Source organism: Cimex lectularius, unplaced genomic scaffold, assembly GCF_000648675.2.
Source record: "Cimex lectularius strain Harlan isolate CLEC.00 unplaced genomic scaffold, Clec_2.1 scaffold236, whole genome shotgun sequence".
Classification (NCBI taxonomy): domain Eukaryota; kingdom Metazoa; phylum Arthropoda; class Insecta; order Hemiptera; family Cimicidae; genus Cimex; species Cimex lectularius.
The window spans coordinates 750,418-762,725 of record NW_019392957.1 but is presented as its reverse complement, the minus strand read 5'-3'; the positions used below and the strand labels follow the sequence as shown (position 1 = coordinate 762,725).

General features: G+C 31.6%; 1 protein-coding gene and 1 non-coding gene across 4 annotated transcripts; both read right to left on the bottom strand.

Annotated features, from left to right (window-relative positions):
* Window positions 1-1,563: 1,563 nt before the first annotated feature.
* On the bottom strand, window positions 1,564-1,636 carry Trnak-cuu. Its single transcript has one exon. It is a non-coding gene; the product is annotated as a tRNA-Lys (tRNA).
* Window positions 1,637-4,538: 2,902 nt separating this feature from the next.
* Window positions 4,539-11,787, bottom strand: LOC106666386 (CCR4-NOT transcription complex subunit 2-like). 3 transcript variants are annotated; one of them, XM_014393558.2, is made up of 7 exons: window positions 11,557-11,787; window positions 8,531-8,823; window positions 7,304-7,566; window positions 6,167-6,475; window positions 5,183-5,444; window positions 5,016-5,123; window positions 4,539-4,943 (listed from the first exon to the last, which is right to left on the bottom strand). In XM_014393558.2, exons 2-7 carry the CDS (start codon window positions 8,812-8,814, stop codon window positions 4,727-4,729), a joined length of 1,443 nt encoding a protein of 480 aa, XP_014249044.1. In that variant the 5' UTR covers window positions 8,815-8,823; window positions 11,557-11,787; the 3' UTR covers window positions 4,539-4,726. The 3 variants fall into 3 exon arrangements, with proteins under 3 accessions (XP_014249044.1, XP_014249045.1, XP_024085227.1); XM_014393559.2 differs by having other exon boundaries at window positions 4,582-4,943; window positions 7,322-7,566; window positions 11,557-11,786; XM_024229459.1 differs by lacking the exons at window positions 8,531-8,823; window positions 11,557-11,787 and adding an exon at window positions 8,100-8,294 and having other exon boundaries at window positions 4,582-4,943.
* Between the last annotated feature and the right edge of the window lie 521 nt (window positions 11,788-12,308).

Below are 12,308 nucleotides of genomic sequence, written 5' to 3'. Positions count from 1 at the left end.
CACACACACACACACACACACACACACCCTTGCCCTCCTTTCTGTGTGTGTGTGTGTGTGTGTGTTGCTCTTTCTCTTACCCTGTTTTTGTGTTTGGTATGTACATATTGACAATTGTATTTATTTATACGGTCAATGTACATGTATATTTATACTAAAATATACTTCTTTTCTTTGATTTTTGTTTTCATTTTTCTTCATTTAATGTGTCGTTTAATTTTTTAAAGCGATTAAAGATATTTTCAAATCCTAATCCTATGCCAATTTTAAGTTGTTTATAGCTGGAAAATATTTTGCACATATGTATTAAGAATAACAATGCAAAATTAACATATTTACCAGAAATAAATTAGTTGAAAATGCATTGGATGCAGAAATATTGTGGATTGACGATCTATAACCACCTTCAAAATAAGCCTATAAATAAGGAAAATTAAATACAGAAATATGTACAATGAATAAATGTATAACTACAAGGAAGCACAATTTAAAAAAACATGACTTCTATAATGATATTAAATTATGTTAAAAATAAGTTTTTCCCTCCCTGTAAATTCGTATACACAAATTAGTATACACAATATATAAATGTGGTGTACCTTATACATCATTTGACACAAGGGGTTCCAGTTTTTGCTATATGAATTATATATTAATTTTAAACGTAGTAACTTCCTCCCACCATGAGCAATATCACTTTATCATCAGGAAAAAAAGGACATAAATTTATTTTTTATTTATTCATTATTTTTTTACTTCTTCTTATATATTTATAGTAAATTCGGCTGCATTGGGTTAAATAATCGACCCAAAATTGCACAATCTTCAAAAAAAACAAAAAACTTTTTTGTAAATATATTTACAATATATAAACTATAAATAAAACAAATAACTCGAAATAGTATATAAATAATGAAGAAAACAGAGATTTTATGTTTTTTCTTTTCAATTTTTGACATTTTTTTGTAAATCTGTTAGGCATTAATTCATTTTTTAAATAATTTATATCACACACAATAAAACGAACTTGATTAAAAATATAATAAAATTTTATTTGTAAGCAATACAATTAATAAATTAGGGTAAAGATTTTGAAAAATTTGTAAGTCAAATTTAAGAGCATTAATTTGATGAAATTTGTTTTTAATGTACATGCATTTTTATAAAAGAGTTTTCTTTTTAAAACTTGAATGGTATTTTTGTTAAATACATTTAAGATCATAAATATTAGTAAAAACTGAAACAACCATCATTTTTCTGCATTATTCTCACTAAAACAAACTCAATTAATTACTTTTAAACAAATAAATAGTTAGATAGATACACAGAGAGAGAGTTAGAGATAAAGAGATTTTGATACTATTAAAGAAAAAAATAATTTGTCATTTTTCTGATTATCCTGAGTTGCCTATTTTTTGGTTTGGACAGTAAGACAATTCTCTTCAGAGATTGGTCTGTCATTCTTGTAGTTGTTCATCACTCAGATCTCAATGAGAAATCAAACAAAATTATCTATAATAAAAATTTAAAAAAAGAAACGTTTTAACTGTATAAAAAATATTACGCCCAACGTGGGGCTCGAACCCACGACCCTGAGATTAAGAGTCTCATGCTCTACCGACTGAGCTAGCCGGGCACGTCAGAAGTGTGCCCGTTTTACCTATTTGAATCCAACTTCATAGGATTAGATTATCTATTTTAAGACCAGCGAGAATAAGCGGACCTCAATAACTCAAAAACAAAGAAAGAGAAAGCAATATTTAATTTCATTTTGTTCTAAATAAAATTAAAGCCATTGTTGTGGTATTTTTTTCTATTCTGGTCATATTGCCAATTAGGTCCTTTTGGCCTCAATTCATGCAAAATAATAATTTTAATTAATCCATATGTTTTGCGGTCATAATTGACCATATTAATTATTCTTTTTATCTAAGGTTTTTGGTTAAGATGAAAAATTAGTGTCACAAATTTATAAATTTAAATATTAGAATAATTTTAATATTATAAATAACCCATTCTATGGAAATTATCCCTGTAAACTTTAAATTATCTTGATATGATTGATACCAGCCTTAATATTACAACTTAAAAAAAAAAGAAAAAACAGAGATAAGATGAATTTAAAGAAAAAAAAGCCTGTGTTCCTTCAGTAAGCTTTCAAGAAATATATCCCATTCATGAGGACTTTGAAATTGTGTATTTCTAATGATGTACATTGTAAACAAACCAATCATAGTAATATTAATAATAAAATAATCTTTATTGCCAGAATGGTGAACAATTCAAAAATTGTAGTAAAATTTAAAAGTCAGGAAGTTTTATGTTTCACCTTTAACACCTAACCATAAAAAATATGAATTTAGCTTAGAGAGGGCAAGATTACCACCCCATCTACATTACAATTGTCTTGTAAACTTTAAATAATTTCTTACAAAACAATCTGCACTGTTTTCTGAAGAATTGTTAATATTTTGTTCACAATTTATTAATTATTTCTTCATTTTTTCCAGTCTTATTATTTCCTCTGTATTTTGTTGTATTCATTCAATTACTATTTATGTATGCATTTATATATTACTTAGTGTTCAATTGGATTGTGCAGATTTCCATCCAATATAAATAGAACCTTTTTCAGGCAATTAACAATCACAAATCAAAACATGGAGCACTGAAAAAAAAAACAACTAACATGTAAAAGACATTGTGTTGAAGCGGCACGTTAATTATTAGGTCCATCTTTATTCATGGGTTGGCTGAATTACTCAAATACATTTCCTTGTCCTCACTGAAGATGGCGCAATGCCAAAATCATGAGTAATTTATCAAACCCACGAGTAGAGTACCCAATAAGTAAACTAATGCTGGTCCAACATGAATTCACTGGCTTGTAGGCCAAGTGTATATAAAAGACACGCCAACCAGTCACTACTTGTATCATGTCATACTATCTTGGCAAACTATTTTTTTTTTGCATAATTTTACATCATTATGCAAAATAGGCTGTTTTTTCATGTATTTCTTGTAAAAATGATACATGTTTTAACAAAATCATTTCTATTATAGTGAAGAAGGGTATGTTTGAATGCATGAGCCCTGTCTCGGCTCTTAGACCAGGTTTTGGGTTCAATTCCCGTTGCCTCTGGCCTTTTTGTCATGCTCCCCTTCTCCCCAAAACACCATTGATTGTTCTACCTAATACTGAAATTAAATTAAAAAATAAAATAAAAAAGCATTAAAACAAATTCTCAATCCTCCAAATTCTTAATTTGTCTGTCTTTAATCTGCGGTTAATTAAATTTAATTAATCCTAAGTGTGTTTGCTGTCATAGTTTTACCATTACTGTGTAATTTGGCCTTTTTTGATTATTGATATCAATGATATTTGATTTTTTGGTTGCGTTGGTCTGTCAGACTTTTGCCATCTTTAGTGTTGGGTTTCGATGGCGAAAGATCAAAGCGTGTCTGACAGACCAATTCAGTAATGACCAAATTACAGATGCAGACCACAAAGAGAAAGATCTCAAGATTTATTTGTGGTTAGTTTTCAGACAAAATGTATAGTAAAATTACCTGTGCACCTAGGATCACTACTGTAAAACAAAACAGCTACAAAATATTCTAATAAATTTACTTGACCACTCTACATTTAATGTATTACAATTAGAAATTAAAGACCAACATGCATTAAAATGACATTTTGAGGAATGATGGGTCATTGTGTTAGAATACTGTTGACTCTTGATAATTTGAAACCCAAGGGACCACAAAAATAATCCGAATTATTAAGAGGAAAAAAGCTGTTGACATTTATTTCTCCAACTTACTACATAAATTGTACATATATACAATATCGTAAAGTAATGAAAAGGCGGAAATAGATCATTTGTAAAATTGAAGTTTTGCATTATTAAAAGAAAATGTGAAGCGTTTCTGTTTCATTGTGGCCTAGTGTCCTTTGTTTAAAGAATTAAACAAAGAAAATTTCGATTTATAACATGCTCTTTCTCTCCGTCACGAAAAATATTTTGTATTACCGAATGTGTCAAATTACACAGAATTTTTCCAATGAAGTGACCTACTGAGGAGTTCAGAATTAACAAGAGTCGACTGTATTTCATAAATTTGTATGTTTATGTGTAATATAAAGGACAACTGTATTTTGTTTTACAAATACAAAAAACAAACCAAAACATGCAGGACAGTTGTTAATATTTATTTCTAATAATAATTAATAATAAAATAAAAAACATAAATTACTAAGAACATTTATTATACAAAATTAAACAAAAAAAAGTATCACAAAAAACAATCAGAAGTAAAGGGAACTGACTCCACTCCTTGTTTCATGCTGGTTCAAATTAAACCTTTTTCAAAATAATTGTTTTGTTTCTGTTGGCAGTTAAAGCATTCTTGGTAGTTAAAATTAATAATAAAAATAAAATAATTTTTTTCATTAACAAATCAAATTGAAGAAGATTCAGGTAATAAATTTAGTCCTACTAAGTGCTTTTTTTAATCTTATTTTTTTTCAATGAATTTTATTGTAAACCTTAAACTTAAAAGCAACATATTTGCAATTTCTTTCCCCTTATTTATAATTTACAGGATGTCCATCTCTTTTTTCTCAACATTTTTTTTCTCTTTATTATTTATCAAATAAAATACTCGTTTGTATTTGAAATAGAAAAACGACGAGTTTGCCGCATCTGTAGATGATGACGATGGGTCATACAGCATGGTATGCAGACGGAGGTATAGTCGGTTGGTTTTCTAGCTTGCTGTAATCCAGATAGAACTCCTTAATGACCTTCCTCCAGTTGACGGCATCAAAGTAGTAGTAAGTCCCCCTTTCATATGTTGATGTCTTCTCCGTCACACCAAGTCCTGGAGCTTGTGTTATCCAAACCTTCTCCTCCATATGAAACCGCCACTCTCTACTATACCTGAAATTTTATCAAAAATTAATAATTTAATTTTTTTAAATTTAATTTTTTCAAACTTAGAAAAAAAATTACAATTCCGCTGCAGCAACAAGTTGCAACATATCACCGGCATTTGTATAATACATAAAGAATAACAAATCTTCTTTATACCTCGCTAGCTTCAATTGAGCCAATTTTTCTCTGTAAAAAGGCATTAGTTGAAAAGTTTCTCAAAATGATTTATATAAGTTACAATATACCTGATACTGTGGTTAATGATATATTCTGGTGGTACGTTGTAATCTATATCCTGCGCTCGACAAGGCATCTCCGCCCAGGGTCCACCAAAGGTGGGGTATAGGTTGTCAACGGAATTAAGGTTAAGACCTAGCGCAGTTAAGTCCTGGCCAAGTGCAAGGGATACTAGGTTGGGATCAGTCTCAGCAGCTCTTATGAATGTAAGTAAACCAACCATCCCGAATTGATCTTTAACCATACTGTTGGGGATGTTTGTCACTTTACCTATAGGCAATGGATCTTATCAGTCAAGAGTTGCTTTCCAATTGCATACTTAATATGAAATTAATTTAATATTTTGCACAAATGATGATAACATGTTAGGTTTAAAATTAAGTAATCATCTACAATGTGATGAACCTGCCCAGCAGTTTCATCTTAGTCTGCCTATTCTCCCAAAATAAAAATTTAAAAAAAATTTAAATTTAAATTTAAAAAAAGAAAAAGAAAAAAAGCAGACCAGGATAGTCAGAGGTCAGAGATGATTCGTACTACATATTCATATAATTATAAATATTTTATAAAAGCGAGGCTTTTGTTTTTTATTGATTTTTGTTATAAACTTTATTTTTATATGTTTTTCAATTAATTAATCTTTATGTAAGGTATTGGTTGAGATGAAAAAATTATTGTCATGAACGGGATTCAAACTCAGCTGAAGGTTGTGGGTTCGAATCCCGCTCGTGGCGCTAACTTTTTCATTTCAACCAATACCTTACATAAAGATTAATTAATTGAAAGAAGTTATTTGGTCAGTCGGACTACGAAATACAATGGATTTTTTTATATGTTGTGCAAGTCTTACTCAAATAGTGATTTAAAACGAAAGTACATAATTGAATATATTATGTGTTTGTTTATTTAAAGGTGGTATACATTTCTAAACTAACATTAAATTAAAAAAAAGAAAAAAATTAATAACTGCAAATGAAAAAACAGTTTACTACCATCAGGAGAGGTCTGAATCCCCCGTTTCACGGGCTGTTTTGAGGTCTCCTGTGTTTGAGGTATTCTAGAAGAGGTGGGTTGCATCGTGTCTTGACTGGATGTTGTCGACTCGCTGCTGCTGCCCACTTTCTCCGCCGTTCCCGTTGACGTACCCGCCGTCGAGTTGGTGCCCGACGCCCCGCTCACGCTCGTTCCCCCACCTGTCCCCCCGCCACTACCTTCGGCACCAGTGCCGGGTAACGCTGGGAAATCTTCAGATGACATTGTGAACTCACTAGATTCGGCAGTTGGTTGTTTCACCATGCCGACTGAACAACAAAAAGCAAAGCACACCCAAAAATTAACGCCTTGAAATTCAAAATGGTTTCTTATATTGTTTTAATAGACCCATTACATATTTTTTAAACACATTTCCATTTTTGTAAATTATTTTATATGTCTTAAATAAAAGTGTTCTCACTATAACCTTTTTCTCACAACTGGTCTACTAATAATAACATTGAAAATTAAGTTTTAAAAATAAAAACTTTCCATCTGTTTTTTGTAAACATTAAATATAAAAGATCACCTCACAATCTAAAATAAAAACGTTCTCATTCATTTTTATTTGATTTTAATATATTTAATAAAAAAATTTACAAAAAGAATTTTTATTTTTTGACTAAAATTGTATCAAAACTTTTCCTCAATTATTTCAAATTACATTTGAACTGATAAGAAACAAAAAGTGTAAACTTTTTTAAAATCAAATATCTGAAAAATAAAAAATGTTTAACTAAAAAAAAATTTTTAAAGTTTAAATTAAATAAAAATAACAAGTTGAAAAAAAATTGAATATACTTACATTCTCACACACAAACACTCATGAAACAAACATACATACATGCACATGGTTGTAAATGGAAATGTTTATTTTATATAAGGTTACCTAAGATATTGTAAAGAGTAAATGAAAATATGAAATTAAGCATTTGTAAAAACCCTCGACCGAGAAAAAGAAAAAAATTAATGTCATTTTGTTAATAACATTTTCATCATGCAAAGAATTAATGGCGATTATGATATTTGCAATGAGTCTATTAATAAAACAAATCAAACCTCTAAAATAAAAATTGTTAAAAAAAAATAATACTAACAATTTAAGCGGACTTTACCATAAGGTTGTTTCCCCGCTGGAAGCGTACTAGGTTGAGGAACCGAGTCTCCCTGCCCACCCCTATTGGTGAGTGATGGGAACTCAGAGAGGTCTAGAAGCGGAGGGGTCGAGGAGTCGCCAGTTCCTCCACCACTGCTTCCACTGAACACAGAGTGGAAGTTGGCTAGCCCCTGAGATCCATAACTCCGGCTCGCAGCTGCTGCTGCCGCCATCCCAAAGTTGGCTGCCATTGAGCTTGAACTCCTAAATTAATAAGTGGATATAAGTGCAAATACAAGCAATAACAAAACATCTCAGATTTAGTTTAATTGCCCATGAATTAAATTTTGTATTGTTTTTTCTTATCATGCTGATTAATCAATTGACAAAGAATTGTATTATATCTTTTGTCAGAACTGAGTAACGGGGAGAAAAAAAAAAAAAAAAGAGAGAGAGAGAGAGAGAGAGAGATCAGAACAAACAACAAAATTCCTCTCTAATGAGTTTATATACTAAAAAATAAAAAAAAAAAAATCTTTAAAGATCAAATATTGCAGGCTTAACAAAAACCACAACTTTTAGTTAAAACTAAAAATTCTCATCAATCTACCAAATATCTTGTATTTAAAGCTAAAAATTCTTTACTAACCATATAAAAAACCTTGCATGAAAGATTATTATTCAATTTTTCAGGGCTACGGATAACAAAATAAAATCTTCCAAGCTTATCATAACAAAACAGATATTTCCTAAAATGACAATATTATGAAAACACAAATTGTAAATAGATTTCAGACCTTGGTGCCGAGGCAGCATGCGAATAAGAATGAGCCTGATTGACCCAACATTTCAGTTTTGTCGAATCGCACGGAAACAATATTTTACCATTCGACCAGGCCATTTATGAAGTCACCAGTTCAATATCCAGAAGAGAAATAAACCCAACTCAGCAGGCAGATATGACAGGGAGGAATGAATCACACAACACAACATTTAATGGGCTCTCCCTAATAATCAATTTATTTTACCATTGTGTTAAAAAACAGAATTATCATGAACAAAAGAAAAAAAAAATGAATAAAAAGTTAAATTAGTGCCAAGGTAAAAAGGACGTTTGTGCATCCAAAAAGAGGTAATTGTTTTTGTAAATTCTTTGGAGCAAATATATTTCATTAGGAAAAAATTTCAGTATTTCAATTCAATTCAATTTTCAGTATGATCAACTTACCAGTCTTGTATCACAGAACCCAGGCCAGGAATCTGCCGCCTCTCTGGGAACGCCCTCTGGCCAAAAAGAGACCTGTTGGTCATGGCTGCTGATAGCCCTCGGTTGGGCGAAAGTTGCTGGGGAGTGAATGATGTGCCACCGCCACTCGTTCCCCCTCCGCTCCCGGGGAACATCCCTGACGTTGGTGTTACATGCCCTGACAATGAGCTAGAACTGAAGCCCCCTCGGCTTAAACCCTGACTTGCTATACTCCTTGGTGGCTGTTGAAAATTGAGGTTTGCCATAACATCGGCCTGAAATAAAATAAATTGACCAAATTATGGTTTTCTTCTACTTTTTTTTAATTAAAAAATAACTAGAAAAATAATTAAAATTTAAATACAGTAAATTTATAACTGACAGATGCAGAAAGTTGTATATTTACAAAAACATAATAAAAAAAGCAATAAACACAGAACAAAATCAACAAGAAATATTATTTCATAAGATTCAAGGCTAGCTATTTTATAACTTAACAGTTGTTTTGAACTTCTGTCTTATTCCGAAGTAATCTCTTTTCCCAGCTCAAGTTTATTAGTAGTACATCAAAATTTAATATATTAAACAGGCATCGCACTACGTATAATACCAATAGTGACAAGTCACTCAATAACGAGAGAGCCATTTTCCGCATAAAGTACAAAAAGGAATAACACCCTATACGGGATTTGTTCTTCTTCTCACAGTAGTAAACTTTTTTTGACAGGGTTTGCAACAACAGAAGTCATACCTTAGTTGTCTATTAATTACAAGCATCGATCCTCTGTTTTATTAAATATTTGGCTTGCATAGGGTGTAACAATGTAGTCGTATATTTAGTACCCCAAGTGATAACTACCAGTGCAATAAAGGGCTGCATTGGAGGCTTAAAAAACCTACTTGTTAAGTACCCAACCAATTTATACAAATCTGCATTCATTTGAGGCCTAAAACACCTAACTGTCCATTAAGTACCCCATCAACCCTCAAATTAATTTCTTAGCATGCATCAGTTTAAAAAAATTGTGATTGTACATTAATTAATCAATCTTTTGGTTTGTCAAATATTTTGCAATGGTGTGAGTTAAAAAATCAGGCATAATAAATAATAAGAGCATGCAACAAAACCTATAAAATCCTAGTTGTCCAGTAAGTACACCATCGACCATAAGGTTAATTACTTGACATGCTTTATGAGCTAAAAAACTGCTAGTTGTCATTAAGTACCCATAAAGTGTCAGGTTAATTACCTGGCATGCTGTAGGAGCTAAAAAAATACTATTTGCCTATTATGTACCACATCGGCCTTCAGATTAATAACTTAGCATGCTTTGGGAGCTAAAAAACTTAGTTGTCCATTAATTAACTAATCAACCCTTTGGTTTGTCATATATTTTGGAAGGGTGTGTGCTAAAAAAAGTAAACAGTTGTCCATTAAGTGCCCCATTGAAATTTCAGTCAACAGAGAGGGATATCTGAGATGGCAATGGCACAGAATTGATGATCCAGGGCATTAAGATATTTGGAAAAAGATTTATGGGGATTTTTGTAACAGGTTTTCATTACTTCTGTAGCAAAGGAAATATTAAGGTCTCTGTATAGGGTGAGGTTTGACACATAAAATGAAGGTTAACTATTTTTCTTATAACTTTTGAGTGGAATATTTGGATGCGTTGGTAGTTGGAATGCTTGGTTCACACCGAGAGTTTGATACCATAAGTCAATAAAGGTTTGAGAACCATGAAACATTTTTTTATTAAGAGTGGATCGTCTGTTAAGTAGTGACAGTTTGTAACGTCTGTTTGGTTTTAATTTTGGTAGAGCCCCAAGTAATGTACGTGCTTTGTCAGGGGGTTGTGAAATCCCATTAAAGAAAACAGTTGATAGTATAATGTCTGAGTGTGAAGTTGCATTTATTTCATTTCTCCATTTTTTAAGACCAAACAACAAGCAAATGGTTTTGAAGGTTTCTGTATGCGGTGGTGGGTTCTTTATGCAGGGAAAGGATTGCCGGAAAGTCAATAATATAAAAATTCAGCTCCCAGGTCTTGTCCGCCCGTCCCAGAACAATGATCAACTTGGCCGTTTTAGTCCCCAATTGCACGTTTTAACCTAAATACACATGTATTTCAATAAACTGTTCATTCAAAAAGGTCGATGGAGTACTCAATATTCTTTTATTGCCCTGAACACCAAAAGCACAACTCTTCTAAGTAAGACTTTGGTACGGTACTTAATATCGTACTTCTCACACTATATATTAACATTATGATCTACAACTATAATAATATAAAAAAACTCTATTCTCACATAAAATTTATTATCAATATATATAGAAGTACGTGTTTTGTTGGTGTTTATCTTTAATAATTACAAATTTTCTATATCAGGTATTTATTGATTACTCGTATGAACTGTTAGACACGAAATTATTGTTATCAATTATTTCCCTTTGTTTAAAAAACAGACAGAATTTAACGGAACAGATAAACGGGAAGGTCTGTTGAATAAAATCAATATGAGTTAAAAGTTCATTATGAAAGTTTTGAAAAGTGGAAGAAAAATTTAACTTGAGGACGCAGATTTTTTGTTGTTTGAAAAATGCGAACACTCAAAAGGTAAAATAGTGTTTCGGTTTGTAAAAAGTCCACTTAATTATACGATGAAGAGTGGAAAGAAGCGTTTTAAAACAAATGTATACAGATTTGACAAGGGTGAAAAAGAAGGAAGCTACTCAAATGAGTACTAGAGGTTAAATTACACGATATCCTAATCAATTAAATTGTCGTCAGAGGATCGAAGGCACGTTTAAAACGGTTATTTTTTAAACAATAAATAAGGTTTTTGTTTAAATAAAAAAAAACTCCGTCTAGGAAGTTGGAAGGCAACCTCAACATCGGTACAAAAGGGTCGAAATCCTCTCGGCCCACGAGGTCCGACTTGTTATTTATAAAGAAGGTCCTTTTAACTTTCCAGACTGCGTTAATAAATAAAAAATTTCAACGTACGTGAGTTTGTTTTTTGGAATTATGTTTTGTGCAGTCTCAAAGAACAATACAACAAGAAATCAGCCATATTTAACTACAGAATTCGACAGACTTAATCAAACAACGAACAAAATGCAATTTGTAACATTTGTTCCGAAGAGGCTTTTCATAAAGGATTTCGATGAGATAAAACGATACCGGGTTTCTTAAAAACCCTTGCAATATTTTATCAGAGTGTATTTCATAGGAAAATTCCATTTGAAAACATGACCGACATAGGTTAACATTTCAAGGATTCGATTACGAAACGAATGACGTCAATTATGAATACATAAAGAAAGATCAAGAATTCCTTGAAAATTACATCCAAATACAAAATATATTTTAAAGACTTTAATCATCGTGATTTACCGAGTCACAAATGAAAAATATATTTTATCTGTTTTAACTGTATTTCTTTGATTTGAACTGGTTTCAATCGACTAACCGTTTTCATCCGGCTCTGATGTCAGATTATCGATCAGCTGAAAGTTGAAAATCAGCTGGCACTGCAAAGGTTGAACGTCGAAGTAGAACGAGTAGAAAAAAAGTGGGCTGGGCACTCGCAGTTAATTCACCTTACGGACTTCGACTGTTAATTTCTCTGCTTAAGCATTTATTCAAATCTCACAGCTTTTCACTCAGCAGACGAGAAACAACATAATTCAGGATGGCTCTCAGCGACGCAGACGTTCAAAAGCAGGTTAGAAGAGAAAAACGAGACGAGTTTTATA